The 19,059-nt window shown below is 35.9% G+C and overlaps 1 protein-coding gene across 6 annotated transcripts in view; it reads right to left on the reverse strand.

The window, feature by feature from the left end:
- Cul3 (cullin 3) overlaps window positions 1-19,059 on the reverse strand; it is a 75,381-nt gene that overhangs the window by 52,042 nt on the left and 4,280 nt on the right. For 2 of the 6 annotated variants that reach the window (XM_031368140.1, XM_031368141.1), the window contains exon 2: window positions 5,281-5,478. In XM_031368140.1, the coding sequence (XP_031224000.1) occupies window positions 5,281-5,478 (198 nt within the window). Of the gene's footprint in view, window positions 1-4,230; window positions 4,357-5,280; window positions 5,479-7,608; window positions 7,775-19,059 lie in introns of those variants that run through there. The other 4 variants (XM_031368144.1, XM_031368143.1, XM_031368142.1 and 1 more) reach the window with 3 other exon arrangements.

The raw sequence follows: 19,059 nt of genomic DNA on the forward strand, positions 1-19,059 counted from the left end.
TAGGAAGCATCTCAGGAAAGTAGATTCATATTTACAACTGATCAGAAAAACAGTCACTATTTCTAAACAGAAAGCAAAGCTGCCTTTAGAGATTTCTCTTACCTATCACTGCCATCACTGGTCTAAGTCATCAGCTTCTGGATTACTTCTTCCTCATCTTCTTCAATTCTCAAGCCCTCTTAATTCTCCAAGCAACAGCACAAGTAGGGTTTTAATAACCAATATAACAGTACGCTACCATCTTGTTTAACCACTGTTGGCTTTCTAACATACATATAGTTAAAAATCAAGACATTCTGCTTCAGCTTCAAGGTCTGGCATGATGGTTTCTGACTCTCTCTTCAAGTTCATCTTATCCTGTTCCCAGCACGTACCAATGCTTACACAAAATTTTCAGAGCAGATTTCATATAAGAGTGAAGACTGTAGGAATTGGTAAAGGATATCCTGCTATTTAAAATAAATTTCACTGGAATCTCACCATAAGCATTCGCTTACATATGGCATATTGCTGTTCTCTGTGCCTCGGGAGAAAAACTAAGGATTCTGACAGAGACAGGAGCAGAAAAGCAAAAATATTATCTGGCTCTTTGCCTAGTATTCTTCAACCATGCCTTAGGCCTGTTCATCTTTAAGTCCCAATTTAAACATCACCACTTCTTCAAATAGCCCTAATGGACCCATGCAGTTACGCTCAGTGTTTTTCCTCATGCTTTTACTGTTTTTTAAAATTAAGCATGCTTATTCCATGGGCAGAGATAAAACATGTTCTGTTTATATATTCTTTATATCCAACTCAGAACCTAGCAATTAAGAAAAACCCAGTATGCTGAATTCTGTAATGACAAAGATGGAAGGATACTTTTGAGGCACTCACAAACTAGTATGTAAAACTCCTTAAATACAGAAAACATCAGGAATATTTCTTAGCTATACTGTCATTTCTTAGGAAAGAATAGGAAGAGAACACATTTGTGAGAAATTGGGTGTTTTCATGCTCACCAAAATTCAGTATTTTTCTTGGGAAGGCACAAAGACCTCATATCCCATGTTCTGCTTTGTGTTCTCAAGCATTTCACTAATTTCTTTGGGTCTCCGTTTCCTAGCAGTGTTGGACTAGAGATATTGGATTATTGGACACTTGGATTATTTGCACCTTTTTTCTATTTTGGAAACATCTCTTAAATTAATACAGCTACTTTAATAATTAAAATAAGAATTATAAATTAGGTCATAATATAATTAATAATCAAATTAATAACAGTAGTCCTATGTCTTCACTACAACATGTTTCCACCTACCTCCATTGTCTGTACTGCTTTAAACAAAAACCTATCAAATTGCTCATTATTCTCATCACAAAAAAGCCCAAGTACTAAAAACAACATTAAAACAGCCTGACTCAATGGAAAAATTCAATTTCCTTTCAAGTCTGAAAAGATAGGTCTTAGTTAGACAACGGCACTAATGTTTATCTATCTATATCCATCCATTTACCTGCCTACCTGCCTGACTGTCTGCCTGTCTGCCTCTTTACCTACCACTCTGTCTACCTTATTATATTATGTAGATAGTTCAGGTAACTAAAGACAAAAAAATGCAATGCAATGCAATATAGGTAATATGGGTTCCATGCAGAATATACTTGTGTACATTATATCATACTTAGCATTGCCAAAAAAATTTATTCACTGAAGCAACTACTACTTCCTATATCCAAAGACAAGCATTTTGAGCTATTGTATACTGACCTCTCCTATCCAATTAACAGTTCTCTCTTGGTAGTGGCCAGTTCATATAGTAACATTCTATCTGTAGCTATTATTTTTTTCTCCCCTAAGGAAAAAAAAATGAATATAAATAGAAAAGACAAAACTAAAAGAAAGCAAAGATACTAGCAGACTTTCAGACCTAGTTTATCTGAAACACAGAACAGATGTGTGGAGTCAGTACACTTCCTCATTAGAAAGGGCTTGTTAAATATGTAGAGAAATAAAACATTTCAGAAGGTAGGGATACATTATAGATCTTATATATAAGAAAACCATGATTTAGTGTACACACATCAAATTTTTAACATTAAATTTTAGAATAATAAACTTAAACACACTCCTTAAGAACACACTGGGGGTAAAGCCTTCGTGTACATGATTCATAGCCTCTCTCTGCCATGTGAGGAGATAGCAAGGAAGAATCTATGTGCGAAGCAGATGAACAGCCCTCCCTAGAAAAGGAAGCTATGGATGTCTTAGTCTTGGACTGTATAGTATCTAAAGCTGTGAAGAGTTGCTGTTCAAGCCATCTGGGCTATGATATTTGTAATAGCAACCCAAGCTGAGACAACAGTTATGGGATAGCATTAAGCCTAAAAATCTCTTAACATTTCTCATGGCAGGACTATTCTTATGACTTTATTACTATGTACTTAATCACATTTCAGATTCCAAAATCATTCACTTAAACACTGACTTCACACTCTTACTTCTTCTCTCCTTAGTTTTTCCATGAGCCAGTTTTCATCAACATATGAGTGTAGATTTTTTTCTGAGTCTGTGTCCAAGTTACAAAGCATTGTTTAATAGTAATACTACAAATTACACCTTCTAACCAACTCCTACTAAAACCCTTCACCGATTCTTTAGTATAATCTTCAAAATGATCATGTCAAGTATGTTCTCTCATTTTCAAAAGGCATTATTTAATTCTGACATTCAACTATGCTTAAAGTCCCACCAACTAGGGCTGGGCCTAACACATAGTAAATGCTAAAAACAAAAACAAAAAACAAAAATCACAAAAAAACAAAAACAAAAAACAACTTTACAATCAATATTATCACTATTCCCTAAAAATATGAACATTACTTTCTTAATTTATTTCTCCATCATTCTGGATCCCACATCTAAGAATTCAAGTATTCCAATCTACTACCCTTTGGTAGCTTTAAGCAAAATATTCTACTCTAAGTTAGTTTTCCTTATTTCTTACAACAACCCTTTAAAGTTTCTTCAAGATTCCTCCCTTGTCTCTAGTCATTTCATCCTCTGAAACATAATGCTTACTCCTCAGTACATACTACCCAATACCAAATCTCCACATGTAGTTCTGAGTTTTAAAGTCTATCTACAAACACATACTTATATTTGGAAGATCTTATGGCTCACATGTAAAATGACTTCTGAGGTATTTTCCAATGATAAAAATTGTCAATACAACCTAAAGCAAAACTTACCCCCTTCTTTACCTGCTGCAAGTCATTTTATAGTCTGATGTCATAGTACTCCTACTAGATATATCACAATTTTCCAAGCAAGCTAATTTTGCCTGTCTTATTTCTATTTATTCTTTCTAATCATTCCTTTTATTCAGATTTTTCAAGGTTTCTTCTGATTCTAATAAACACCATCTCGAGTCTACATTTCACATCTCATCCTCCTATTAGTAATCTCTAAATGCTGTTATATTGTCATCCACGTGTACCTCTTAAATCTTTCCACTTTTTAATTCAAATTCCTTAGTGATGCCTTCAAGTTTATTAAACTTTTCCTATGTTCTTTGCCATATAATTCAATAATTCTCTAATTATCCTCCTCAGTCAGCATCCTCTTTCCCCCTTAGAGTAACCAGTTGTTCTTTTAAACACCATAAATGATCTGCTTTAAGAGAGTGCCTCCCAGTGCTTGGATGCAACCCTTAATCTTTTATACAAAGACTTGGTTAAATTCCCTTTCTCATGAAATCTTACAGAGCTCAGGTTAATTTTTTCCTTCACATAATCCCTACACTATTATCACCTACACAACCCCTTTGCCACTTAATGCATAGGGTTTTACATTATTACTAAAAGTGTGTCATCTCTCACATCAAAGTAAAAAACAACCCCAGGAAGGAATTGTATACGCTAACCCTGTGCACTTACTGTATTTTTTTAACTGAAAAGAAAGCAGAGGTATCTAATAAAAACTTGATTGCATGATGAACATAGTCCTCTTAAAAGTCATGAAATACTAATCTACCTAGCTCATGGAATCTCTCCACTCCACCTTCCAGAGAAAGGAATTCTAGAAGACAGACAGGAATAGAAAGCTGCTTGAAACTACAGCGATGACTCAAAGAACCATCGATGAACACTGACACCACCGCATGGAAGTTTCTACAGGACAGGACATTCATACAGTATCAAAATATCACTCAACAGATTACTTAGGAATTACAAAGGGAAAAATGGTACCTTTACAGTGAAGAAATCTGGCGGACACCAAGTGATCAAAGTTAACATCACCAATAATGGGATAAACTGACAGCATGTGCCTCCTGATGTGATGCACTGAGGACACAACATCACTTACGTATTATTCCTGCCAAAAATGCACAACCTGCAACTAGTCATGAGGAAACAATCAGACAAGCCCAAATCTGAGGGACAATCTATAAATCAACCGATCTACAACCTTCAAAAATGCCAATGTACAGACAGACCATGTCTGCGGAACTTAGTATATGATCCTGGATCCGAAAAAAATTACTATAGAGGACATCACTGCTACAGAGGACAACCAGCAAAATCTAATGTGGTACTGCACTAATGCTAAACTGTCTAGTTTTCTTCATACCTCTTTGGCTATGTAAGACAACTTCCTTATTCATAGGAAACATGAAAGCTAATAACTTAGGATAAATGAAATAAACCTTATTCTCTACTTGTTCAATAACAATTATAATAAATAAAATACAGTAATAGATTGATTTGTCAAAAATGTAGCAAACGGTATAGGTTAAAAATAAGTTCATTTTACTATTCATAAAACATTTCTACCTTTTCCCCCAAAATATTCAAGAAATGAATATCATGAAAAGTGTCAATGAATCTGTGATATGTCACATTGAATTTGACAATCTAAAAGAAATTTCATAACTGAAATTAGTTTTTCTGCAGTCTGTTCAATGAAAATACTTCATGCTAACCACTAAATTTATCTTCAAAGGATTTTATATTTACCACAAAACTTAGCTCAGCTGAGTAGTGTATTTGAGTTTGTAAAATGTCTGCTCCATTAATTACGATTATATATTCAAAACAGACCATAAACTTCATCTCTTCTCAACTACTATAAATTGTGATTTAGCCTATTATAGGTTCTCAGTAAGATATTTACAATACAGTCACATGCTAAATATGAGCTTCCTGTAGCCTTGCAAAGAATGTCCTGATCAAAATACAACAGTATAAGGATTCTCTACAGTCAGAATTGTATTAGCAACAGTCCTATAAATTGGGTACCTTATTTATGAGATGTTCAGTAACAACTTCTCTTAGTCCAGTGTAGAGCTTTTCTCCATGTTTATGCAAAACCATTGTATATGCATTTCTATAGAGCTCCTCAAAACTAAGACCACTGTTATTCTTACGCTGGATTTCTTGAATTGCATTTTTCAGAAGGTCCCAAATGCTGTTTACATATTTTTCATCCATGGTCATCTGTAATATCCAAGAGAGAAAAGGGAGAAAAAGTTGAAAATAATTCTGTATTCATATCATACATCTTGACTATGACTGTAAACCTACGATTATTTACATTGAGATTAATAACTGTTTTATCTTAGTAAAATAAGGGATACATCTGAAGTTGCTTGAGCTAAAAGAAACATTCTTATTCAATCCTTTGTAACCTCCTCCATCCCTAAGTATTCCAAAACGTTCTACTTTAAAATCACAATGGTTTATGTATCCACTAGTCACTTAGCCCTTTTTTTTCAAGGAACTGAAAAATACAAACAACTGGGAGACACTGTACAAATTGACCACACCCACCAACATTTTTGGTTATATGCAATAATAATCTGTTAATTCTTACACTCTTAAGTACAGAACAGGAACCAGAAGTAAACAGCACAAAGAAATGTAAGGCCCCAACTCCAGGTCTACACAATCAACCTGCATTTTAACAGGAACTCTAAGTGAAAAGCAGAATGTGAAGTCACCTACAGAAGGATCTCTTTATTCATTAATAAAGGATCACCTTTCACATGCCTGATTTTCCCTCTCTATTAAATCATTCCTACTCACATCCCAAATTATTAGGTTTGCATCTTAAAAACGTATTTTCACAATCCTTTTATTACAACTTAACTTCTATTTACAGCAAAATAAATAGCAAGAGATTGAAACAGTCTCTTACATTCACTGTCTCCAAGTTCCATTTTCTAATCTTTAATCCACCTCAATATAACATTCAAATCTCTTATGTCACTGGAACAAAGTCACCAGTAACTTTTACACTCATAAATCTAATAGTCAAAAGCTCCAGATGTAATTTTACTAGACCCGCACAGCAGTATTTTGAAAGCGCTCACCAATTCTATTGTTTAAAACAAAAATTGAACTTGGGCTTGCCTTTCTTCCAAGTATTATAGCTACTTCTTTCTTTCCATTTCACTGGTTCCTACTTGGTTTGCTTCTGGTTCTTACTACCATCTTCAATCTTAAACTCACATTCTAGAAAAAGATTTCATTTATTTCTACAGCTTGAAGTCATTCCCTAATTTCCTATACTATCCTACCTGGCCCTATCTCTTGGACACTAATGATAGCTACAGCTGCCTACTTTGTTTCTACCTGAATACCTACTAGGCATCTCAAACTTCTCAAGGTTAAGTCAAGTTCTAATCTTTTCCCCACATTCCAGTTATCCTGCCATCTCTTCCAATTGAACAAATGTTTACTTTTTCCTTTCAGGGGCTATGGGCAAACATCCTATAATCTTTGGCTATTCCTTCAATCCAAAATACAAATCTTGTTCTCTTCAAAACACAAGCAGAACATAACCCCTTCATACTAGTTCCATTAATACACTCATGGTAAAACTATCTCTCAGATAGTTCTAATAGCTACTCCACAATTCTTGGCCTGCCTGCAGAAACTGACCTCCTGAAAACAAAAATCAAGTCATGTCATTTACCTGTTCTGTACAGGTCTCAAATGACTTTTACTTCCCCTAGAGTTAGTCAAATGCTTGCAAGCTGCTCCCACAGAGCCTTAGCTGACTCAGCTCTCAACTTCATCTTTCCCACTTGTTCACCTCTGCTCTGTGCACACCTACTTCCCAACTATTCTTTGCAATGTGGAAATAAACTCTAATACATTAGTTTTTGTGCTCCCTCCCTCTGGAATGTTTCACTCTCAGGCATATCTGAATGTCTCAAGCCTACTGGCTGACAATAAACTATTAAGTGGCCATCCTATTTATAATAAATACATCTACCCACTATTGATCCTATCTACCCCTATTATTTTCCTTTTTTCTGATGTTTCTTCTCTAAGTCAAATGTTAGTTAGCTTCATGAAGGTAGAACTTTTAAAACAGCCCCTAAGTAATACTTGGTACATAACAGTATCTGTAGTTTTTGCTGAGTGATCTTTATGCTAATACTTGACCAGGAAACCCATTCTATATTCCAAAAATCTACTCAGTACAGTCTTTACAACCTGGGAAACACTAGTCAGTCAATACCATTCTGGCCTGAATTACTCAATCTAGAATTTTTTCCAAGTTATGTATATGCATAAAAGTGTGAAAAAAGAAGTATAGAAAAGAATTATTTCACTTACCCTAGCTATAAAATAGCAGCTCAACAGAATCAAAAGAATCCTTAGAGGACTCAAGCTCAGTCTAAGAATGCTAACATTTTAGGGTAAGCCACACAGTAAATGTGGTATGTTCATACAGTACTTCCTTCCATCCACCAATCTTCCTCATAAGAAAATGCCAGCTCAGATACTTCATCCACATACAGTGAGGTTTTACTCTCCTGATGCCTATCAATACTGTAACAAAGATGTTTCATGACATTAAATAATAAGCACACAAAGAGAATATAAAGAACAATTTTTTTTTGTTTTGTTTTGTTTTTCGAGACAGGGTTTCTCTGTATAGCCCTGCCTGTCCTGGAACTCACTGTGTAGACCAGGCTGGCCTTAAACTCAGAAATCCGCCTGCCTCTGCCTCCCAAGTGCTGGGATTAAAGGTGTGCACCACCACCGCCCAGCAAGAACAATTTTAATGAAAGAAAAAAAAATGAACTTATTGACTCCAGAAATACCTATACCACAAAATGTAAGGGGATCTTTTCAGGCTCCTTACTATACAACATAAGCTCGACAAAATACAGACATTTCTACACAAATAAATTACTAAAGAAACTTCTAATATCACCTAATTATTCTCATACAATTATGACAAAGTACTTTTAAAATTTATAAATTTAAGAATTGTTTTACAATACAAGGGCCAAAGGACAAACATGTTACTGCTAGTGATTACTAAGGTAAAAATAATCAAGACAAAAATAAACACAAAGAAATTATATAGTTTACCTCAAATCACTGAACATTACAAAATCCAAAGCACTGGATTCACATCACAATTTACATGGTAGAGTAAATCAGACTGTGAGTCGCTGATTATCTCAACAAACAAAATAAGCTACAATAGTAAAGAGCACGGTGTTGTTGTTAGAGTGGCCTTGCTCGGCTAAATCATTGAACTCCTTTAGATCTTGATTTCCTCATTTTAAAAATAGGTTTAGTACTATCTATCTCAGAGACTGTCATAAAAAGTAAATGAGAATGTCAGTAGTTTTAGCATGATTTCATTCTTGGGCACAGTATAATCCCTCACACGCACAACAGAGGAGACTTAGCTCATAGAATCTCTTGAATTTTCTTTATGTGTTCATTAAACAAAATTTAGAAAGTAGTTTTGAAACTGTACATAAGCAGGTAAAATCTGAAACAAAACTCCGTAAGAGCATATCTATGTAAAATGCCCATCAGTGTTAAGCAGCTTTATTTCAAAAGCATTATTTCTCCATACTTAGCAGTCTGTCATAGCATACTGTCAAGTCTTAGGAATCATTTCAGTAATTTTCATCCCTATTCCTCTCTGGCTCTTTTCACTCTCTATAATGGTCCCTTATGCACCTTTATTCATTATTAAGACTAGAACTACTATCCACACACAGGGTTCAGATGCTAGATTGGTTGCAAGAAAATCTAAAGTTTCCCGAACTGTGATATGATATTTTGGAAATATAACTTGTATCCACTTCTTTTCTAGAGGGCAAGCACCTAGTTTAATAGAATTCTCAGTCTGGGTCTACAGACTGTTGTTGTTTTTGTCTCCCTTGATTGTTAATATTATAAAGATCCACGATTGGCTTATGAGGCTCCCAAATTCAGAGCGTCAGCTCAGATTTTGCCCCAAAGCCCAAAACTGCTATATTCAACTACCTGCTGCACATCTCCAACCAGCTCCAGATCTAGCTAACCATTTGCACATTGAAAGTAAACTCACCACTATACTCATACTCAAAGTGTTCTATTATTATTTTAGTCAGTCATGGCCTTAGGTCACTTAGTTTTACAAATCAGAAACAAACTTGCATTCTTTCCTATCAACCCTTCTATAGGGTAAGGTGGAGTAGGAGTACCATAAAGGGGACATATCCTTCAAGGTCCAATTAAGATTTCTCAGTATATTTCCAGTCACAGAACCTCCTCCAACCACCTCTTAGCCAATGTTGGGTTTGTCTGTTTGTTTTGTTAAAACACACACACACACACACACACTCCCCTTTTTTTAAACTGACTCTGCAAGATTCTGAACCCAGTTCGGGTACCATACTCTTGAAATCACCTCCACCCCAACCCATCCTGCTGCCCCCAGCCACACCAAAATTCAATGTAAAGCTCCTCCCTAACACTTAGGGTCTATCTAACACAATCTTATATTGCTTTATAAGTATTATTCTGTTTTACTTCTTCCACTGGACCATGAAAATCCTAAGGGATTTGTGTTTTTCTTCAATGTCACTTCAGTGGTAGTAAAGCAATAATTGACAAATGAAGATTGTTGCTAATATTACATTAATGCATTTTGAAAATGTGAGCCAGTACTAGGCACAAGGATAATGGAAGAAAACTTAACGTGCTTATCTGCAGCATCTAATTTTTCAAATAGCAAATGACTTTTTCAAATAGAAATAAAGAATAGTCAGGGGCAAACAACAGGCTCTAAAATCTAATTTCATAGTCATTTATTTTACCCTTTATCAAAGACCCCAGAAATCTGTATAATCATTGCTTTCATTAAATGTTAGCTGGGAAAAACTAGTGGACTAAATAAGCCATTCAGGAAAGGATCAACAAGCTATAATTTTTCTTTCCCTAAGTAAACAAGTCTAAGAACAAGACAATAAACAAAACAGGTGTCAGTATATATCCCTCCAAGATTTGGTCCTGGCATTAAGCACAACACAAGCAAAATAATTTTTACCAGTAAGTTATGATCTCTCACTCAATGCTCATTTCATTAACTTTAACCATAGCAATATTAAGCTGCACTTTATACAGGATGATTTAAAAACACTTTTAAGGTTTTATCCTTTGCACATTAAAAAAAAAAAAAAACTTTTAAAGTAACAATCTAAATTATCCTACCAGAATTTTACCAGTCCCACTGATAACCATTTGTTATAATTACAGATAAACTCAGGAGTTTTGACAACTAAGGCTTTTAGGGTGGAAAGTACACATTATGTACACTGACACAAACTAATGTCTACTATATACTTATAAATACCTCTGTGTCCTGTCCCAAGTTAAAGCTACAGAAAGTAAATTCCTCCAACAAAAAGGCTTATTTTTATAGTAATGATACATAATTATTCTTAGAATTTATAATTCCCTCAGTAGGCAATAGCAATAAAAATAAATACTGACTTTAAAAAAACTGTAATTGTTCATCTACACTTTCAAATGGCATAACCTTTAAAGGCTTGAGTCTGAAACGATGTCTATTACATACACATCTTGACTGCACTATCACTAGTAAAAGTTTAGGTAGAAGAATTACATCATGAAACAAGTTAAATTTAAGATAGAACTGTATGTATTCTTTTGTACCCACTATGTTCAAAGCAAAACAATGTTCACTATGAACATTGTCTCTTGTGAATAATCTTCTACCAGAAATTTGGAACAGGGTGGGTAGCAGAAAAGGGTGAAAATTTCAAACTTCAATCAATTCAGAATGACACAGCTAACACCCCCCCACACACACATGTGTGCGTACATACATACATACACATGGAAAAATGTTTGAGCTTAGTTGTAAGCCTCAACAAGGCTTCCTTGGTATACTTGTCTGAGTAACCACTGTACTTTTACCAGCTACAATGGAAACATTAATTACTAATGCAGCTCCCATTTAGATTCTAAATACCTTAGACTAGTAAAGTGGCCTCTCTTCCCTTGTTATTGTATGCCCCAAAATATATATACACATGGCATGATAACTAAGTGACATTAGCCAATATTGATAAAGGATCTTATTTGTTGACAGGATTAAATGACATGATATCAGCAATAACCTCATTTTTTTTAGTACTAATCCCATAAATGTTAACCAGCAAAAACACAGCCAAAGTGACATTATCGTTATAGTTCCTTTTAGCTGAAATAACTAGTTTTTTTTTAAAACAGGTTTTCTAAATACAACCTCTAAAAACTATAAAACATAACCAAATTGTAGCTACATTGGAGAATCAATTACACATAAGCCAAAGAGAGAGAGAAAGGAAAAATAAATGCAGTGGTATACTTTGACACTATTAGCTTGGTCTTTGAATGGACTAACTGAAATCACTTATGACAGCTCAAGACCCAACACATACATTTATGCTACAGAATCTGTTTAGCCTTATCTAAAATGATCAAATCACCAAGGAAGCATGACAGAACTTAGCTAACGTCTGTACTCTTCATCCGAGAACTTGGCCACTATCAGTGGAATAGAGCATTCCCATTTTTAAGAAAAATTGAATTCTGAAAGGCTACTCTGCTATGTGAGACAAAATGTTTCACAAATTCCAAGAGCACGCAAGCATTACTTCAGATTTACACATAAAGAAACTAGCTTCCAGTGTAATTTATTTAAGAGGTAGAATATACCTTAGGCAAACTTCAAAGTCAAGTCTCTTCATTTTACAAAGTAGGAAACAGACTAAGTGGTTTATCAAAGACTGCAAAACTTTAGAGCAATGAAGGAGCCCAAGTGTCCTTCTACTGTATTATGTCAACTTGAGAAATCTGTAATTTAAAAAGGTCAGTACTAACAATGAGTTAGTATGGCTACACCTCAGTCTAGTCCACAGAAACAGCTTTTAATCAAACACCAGATGTTAGTTGTTCTTCCATAATTAAAATAACATGCAAATTCCTAGGTGAAGTCATTTATCTAGTCCTCAATTTCCTCATTTGCTAAATTGATAACCAATTTTCTTTAGAGTCCTTGACATGGTTTGAATATTTGGGTCTGCTCCAAAGCTTTTTACCTCTATGAATATACTGATAATAAGAACTGAGGCCTACAGGATGTAGGTTATATGGGTGGATCGCTCATGGGTAGAATTAAGTAACCTTGTAAAAGGACTTGATGGAGGAAGTTAACCCCACCCTGGCCTTTTGCTTTCTGCCAAAAAGAGGAACGAACATCCCTCTCTTCAGGAGTATGTGGTATCAAAGTACCATCACCTTGGGAACAATGAACAGCCTGCAACAACTTATGAAACCATGAAACTTATGAAAACCATGATCATGGACTTTCCAGCCCTCAGGAATATGAGAAAATACTATTTGTTCTTTATAAGTTGTCCAGTTTATGGTATACTGTTACAGTTTCTAAGACAGTCCTACACAGCTTTTTAAAATTAGGAACTAGGTAGGTGGCTTAGTACATAAAATGCATGAGGACTTAAGTCTGGATCCCCAGCAGCCAAGTAAAAGGCTGTGCATGGTGGTGCATCCCTGTACCTCCGTGCTAGGAAAAAAGAGACAGAGCTATCTCTGCAGCTCTCGGGGTAAGTCAGTACAGCTGAATCAATAAGGCTGAGAGTGACTATGTATTGCCTAGTTCAGGTCAACTTGACATAAGCTAAAGTCATCAGAGGAGGGGGCTCAGTGAGAAAAATGCCTCTGTAAGACTGGTTTGTAGGGGATTTTAGAGGTTAGTGACAAATGGGGAAGGGCCCAGCCCACTGTGAATGGTGCTATCCCTAGGCTAGTGGTTTTGGGTGAATAAGCTGTACGGAGCAACCCTTTCATGGCTTCTGCCTCAGCTTCTAGGTTCCTGCTCTGCTGTTTGAGTTCCTGTCATGACAACAGTGATATGAAAGTATAAAACAAACCCTTCCCTCCCCTCTGATCATTGTGTTTTATCACAACAATAGTAACCCTAACCAGGACAGACTGTCTCATTCATAAACAAACAAGCAAGCAAGCAAGCAAGCAAACAAACCAAGTAGAGAAGAGAATGAAGAGACCGCACTTGTTTGCATGTTTTCATCTACAAACACCACAAACACACCCTAGGAGAGAAAAATAGAATTGAATTTGGTTAATTTATTTCATTTAAAAACAATACTTCATGTTCCATTTATATATACCAAAGGAAATATTAACCAACTCTCTAATCTTCATGCTTTACATTCATTTTATTGTTTACCACTTTAATATACTCTAAATTGCTTTTAGAAGAATTTAAACATGTTCACTTTAAGGAATCCAGTTTTTCTAAGTATATACATAAGGTACACTAGATTATGATGCATGTAAGCTCCAGGACTCCTGGATGTGCCACCAGTCAGTAATTTAAACAACCTTAGAATTACTTTCCCAACATATTTCTAGTAAAAAAGCATACTATTCCAGAATCTAGAAAACATTTAACAACCTAAGTATATAGTATAGCAGCCAGGATCAATCTGTGTCCCATGTCCCTAGCATGCATGCTAGGCTAGGCATGAATATGACTCAACACTTCTACAGATGACAATGCCATGTAGTGAGATCCAAAAGTTAGACAGATCTGGTAGTTTAATGGAAAACAACACTGTCTTTTTCAGTCAGACACTTGGGTATGAACCCTGACTCTATCCTTTTCTAGGTCTGTCAGAACTCCAAGTAGATTTAAACAGGAGGAAAAATGTCAACTAAAAGTTGTTTTTAGGATTTGGGAACAGACAAAAAATTAAAACAAAATCCAGAATAAAGTAGGTGTTCAACACTTAGCAGCTTATTAATCTTATGAAGTAACTTCTCTTTGAGATGGAGAGTAACTGAACATAAAGAGGAAAACTGCATTTATTACTTGAAGAGAATGGATCAGTATCATAGGCTAAAGGTTTATTAACAGCTACTTTAGAGAATAATGTGTTAAAGAATTTTTCTTAGTGATCCTGCCTTGCAGTTTTAGAAGAGGATCACAAAGAAATCTTGTATTTTCCAAGGAAAGGAGATTCTCCCTTTGACACTTTGGTTACTTGCTCAGCAGTAACACTTCCCAGTTAAAGAGCAAATAAGCCCATTCCTTTTTTCTATTATTCTAAGCCTTATCAACAAGTGTTATTTAATTACATCAGACTTTCAGTTGGCTTTAGAAATACTAAAAGAAATGCTTTTCTAATAGCAAAAGCTATAGCCTAGTTAAGAGAACTACAGGGCTAGTCCTCAATTTATTACCACTCAGGCAATAGGGCCCTGTTAAGTAAGCCGGTGATTAGTGATATTAAAGCAATGGCTAGCCTTCCTCAGTGAAATCTTTTACAGATTCCTGTATCAATGGCAATATGGAAGCAGCTCTAAATGACCATTGAGGACAATTCTGAAAAGACCTCTTCTACTTCAAACCCCTCCAGTCTTCTGCAATCTGTGTCTGAGTATGACTACCCCACAGGAAAGACATTTTTAAATGAAACTTCAGACTTTACAATTAACAATTCTTTCTTTGAAATCTCCCAACTACACTACAACTTATTAGAATTAATTTGTATACTATCATTTACTTTTTTAAAAAAAGATTTATTTCTTTATCTCATGTATATGAGTACACTATAGCTGTACAGATGGTTGTGAGCCTTCATATGGTTGTTGGGAATCAAATTTGAGACCTCTGCTAGCTCCAGTCAGCCCTACTCGAACTGGCTCCAAAGACTTATTACTATACATAAGTACACTGTAACTGTCTTCAGACACACCAGAAGAGGGCGTCAGATCTCATTATGGGTGGTTGTGACCCACCATGTGGTTTCTGGGATTTGAACTCAGGACCATGGGAAGAGCAGTCAGTGCTCTTACCCACTCAGCCATCTCACCAGCCATCTCATTTACTTCTTATATTTATTCTGTGCAAAACTGTCCTTAGCTGTGCCATTTTAAGTATGAAGAAATGGACTAGAGAATAGACAGACAGACAGACAGACCATTCTCTCAGGAATCTTCACTATGAAAGCAAAATGAAATTGGTAACGAAGAAGAGAAAGTTTCTTATCAGATAAGAGGAAAAGAGCTGAATAAATGATACATGTTCCAGAATATAATTAAATAGATTGCTGAAACTTTCAGCTCCTGACACAAGTTTTCCTTCCTAGTGTGTGTCTAAGAACAATTATTAAGATTTTTTTGAGGAGAGGTAAGAGAATCCTTAATAAACAGTTTTAAGTACAATGATAAAAAATTAGAATAGCAGGGGCTGGAGAGATGGTCATGAACATTGGCTGCTATTCCAGAGGATCCAGGTTCAATTCCAAGCACAACTGTCTGTTAACTCCAGCTCCAAGAGATTTGGCCCTTATATATGCCTACATGCAGACAAAACATAAATGCACATAAAACAAAGTTAAGTAATAAATCAAAAACTTTCTGACCTGCTGAGCAGGAACAGTGAGATCTTACTAGCTAGGTAACAAAGTGCTTTCTTTAAGTTACTGAATGTCTGGCTAAGTTAATAACCACTGCTTTTCAGTTTTCTTCACTACATCAGTCTAGAAAACATGAGCAATAAAAACACAAAAAGGTGGTATCATCCAAGATGGTTTTCCACTAATACTTCTGTCTTTGACTCATACCAGGAATATATAAGCATTTTAAATTAAACAAATGAATATTCTGACATGCAATGGATTAAAAAATGAAGACTTGATTGAACTAGAGATAATTTATGTAAAGTAGACATTAATTTCCTCAAAGTCTGAGTGAGCATGAGTAAGAAGATGGTCAGAAAAGAAAATAGTTCTTAAGAGCCTGAGCCAAAAGATGATGGCTGTGGCAGTAAACAGCATTCTAGGCCCTTAATGAATATAAGAAAAATAGGAACCTAAATTTAAGATAAGTCTATCTCCTCAGAGCAAAGCTGTGTTTCAGACAGGTAAGAAAGCAAGACAATCCTGAGCACAGAGTTAATCTACAGTGAAGAAGTGGATCAGAAGCCAGGAGGTGGTGGTGCACGCCTTTAATCCCAGCACTTGGGAGGCAGAGGCAGGCGGATTTCTGAGTCCAAGGCCAGCCTAGTCTACAGAGTGAATTCTAGGAGAGCCAGGGCAGACAGAGAAACCCTGTCTCGAAAACAAACAAACAAAAAGTGGACCAGAACTTACAGTGAAGTGGGCTGAGGAGGAAGGAGGGCATGCAAGTGTGTCCTGGCAGCGTTGCCCTGTATAGTGTGGAGTTCAGCTAAGATACTGGAACCAGAGAGTCAGACTTGAACTGTTGAAGCTCATCTAATGCTGACTCTGGTAACCCATACTTTCAAGTAATTTCTGTTTCAGACACTATAATCTTCTAAGAAAAATGATACAAAGACCATTAGTAATCTACTACTTTTACTTATAGACTCAAACACTTCAAACCACCATTTGCACTAAATTAATCAATTACTATTGTTTGGCTTAAAGAACTAGTTTTATAACTCACTATCCATGCACACTAAGTGCTACCGTACTCAATGGTTTGAAAGGCTGTCTGGTACAAGCACTGGACAAAACTCACAATCCAAATAAGAAGTGATACAGAGCATCAAGAATTAAGTGTAGACTGCTCAGCACATGGGAAACATTCAACAAATTTTAGCTGTATTTCTACCTTGCTGTACAACCATTATGAAATACATTTAAACTCTACTAAGCTCAGTAATTCTAGAATCATAGATGGATTATTCAGAGTCCAAGCTGCATTCTGTACAACAGAGAAAACAGGGACTTCCTAGAGGCAATCAAAATACCTGACAGTAGGGAAGTGATTAGGAAAATGTGGGAAATGTGAGGTACCAGTTTTCAAAAATATTGTTACAGTACATATAACTATATATACTATGAGAAAGCACTATTAAAAAGGAAGACTTAGTGGTTAAGGGCATTGTTGTGAAAGATTTGGGTTCAACTCCCATTACCCACTTCCTCCAGCACCAAGCACACATGTGGTGCACATGCAAGCAAAATACACATACATAAAATATTAAAAATAAAACTTTTTAAAAAAGGAAATTAAAGCCGGGCGGTGGTGGCGCACGCCTTTAATCCCAGCACTTGGGAGGCAGAGGCAGGCGGAGTTCTGAGTTCGAGGCCAGCCTGGTCTCCAGAGTGAGTTCCAGGACAGCCAGGGCTACACAGAGAAACCCTGTCTCGGGAAAAAAAAAAAAAAAAAAAAAAAGGAAATTAAAGAGATGGAGATATAATAGTTAATGTTTCGTACTTGCCTGGCATATGTGTAGCCCTGGGTTGAAACTCCCAGCACCACAAAAAGAAATCCAACAAGAAAAAGACAACATACAAAGTAAAACCCAATTGAACTATGTAAACACACAGTGATATGAAACATTAAAAATTACCCAATAACATACAAGTCTATCTGCTAAAGACCTTTCGGAGAATCCTGAAAAAAAAAATACATTCTAAGTTCTCCATATTTATAATACAAAGAAAAGTGGTAATATTTCTAGTTATAATTCTATTTTCTTCCTGAATTGAACAAATGCTATTACCACGACTAAGTTGAATTTAATGAATGAGTGATCTTCAAACAAATGACTATTTTATGTGAATGATTCAACTTTATAATGAGTGTGCTATATATGAAAGGCCAAATTTTCACATTATAGCCTATACTGTGCAAATAGGCTCTAAAATTCATGGGGCTGGAGAGTGGCTCAGTGAAGATGAATGCTTGCTACATAAGGATCTGATTTCAGATCCCAGCACTCATGTAAAAAGCTGAGCATAGATGTGTGAATGGATACCTGTAACCTCAGCTCTATCGGGTGGAGGCAGAAGAATTCCTAGGACTTGCTGGCTGCTAGCCCATCTTCAGATTCAACGAGAGAACATATCACAAGGGAATAAGGTAGTGACAGACAAGGACATCCAAAGTTCTCTGACCTCCTCAAACATACCTACAGACACAAATGCCCACATCACACACATATTCCATACTCCACACAAGAAAATAAGACATATCTCCTCCTTTCTCACATCCATCCATCCATACATACATACTAGAATTCAGCATGGGAACTAATTTTCTAGAGTCTTCTGGACTGCTGTTATATCTAAAAAGGCATTGTTGAGTAGAGTAGAGTAGAAGAGCTGACTAAGCACAATGTGTACTGCCCTTGCAGAAGACCCCAGTTTGGTTCCCAACAACCAAGTCCTCAGTTCTAAACTCCCCATAGCTCCAACTCCAGGAGATCCAACACCCTCTTCTGGTCTCCACTGACACCTGTACTTATGGGCATAAGCACACACATATAACTAAAAAACAAAGTAAGATGCTGGAGAAATGGCTTAAGGGTTAAAAGCACCTGCTACAAGAGCTGCTGGCTCAGGACTCAGTTCCCAGAATCCATACAGTGGCTAACAACTGTCTGCAACTCCAGTTCCAGGGGTTCTCCTGACCTCCAAGGGCAACAGGCACATACATGATGCAGACATACAAAGAGACAACAACACTGATATACATTAAATAACATTTTTTAAAGATGAAAATTAATGAAAATTAATGTAGTATGCTTCTTTTTCTCTTTTGCTTTTTAATTTCTAAAGCAATAATTGCTAACTATAAACCCTGTTCCAAAACTATTAAGTAGAAAGCGTAAGCAACATTTTGATACACTTTCCTATGTAATTTCTCTGTAAGACATTAACAGAGAATGAAAATAGATTCACAAAACTA

This window comes from Mastomys coucha, unplaced genomic scaffold, assembly GCF_008632895.1.
Source record: "Mastomys coucha isolate ucsf_1 unplaced genomic scaffold, UCSF_Mcou_1 pScaffold14, whole genome shotgun sequence".
Classification (NCBI taxonomy): Eukaryota; Metazoa; Chordata; class Mammalia; order Rodentia; family Muridae; genus Mastomys; species Mastomys coucha.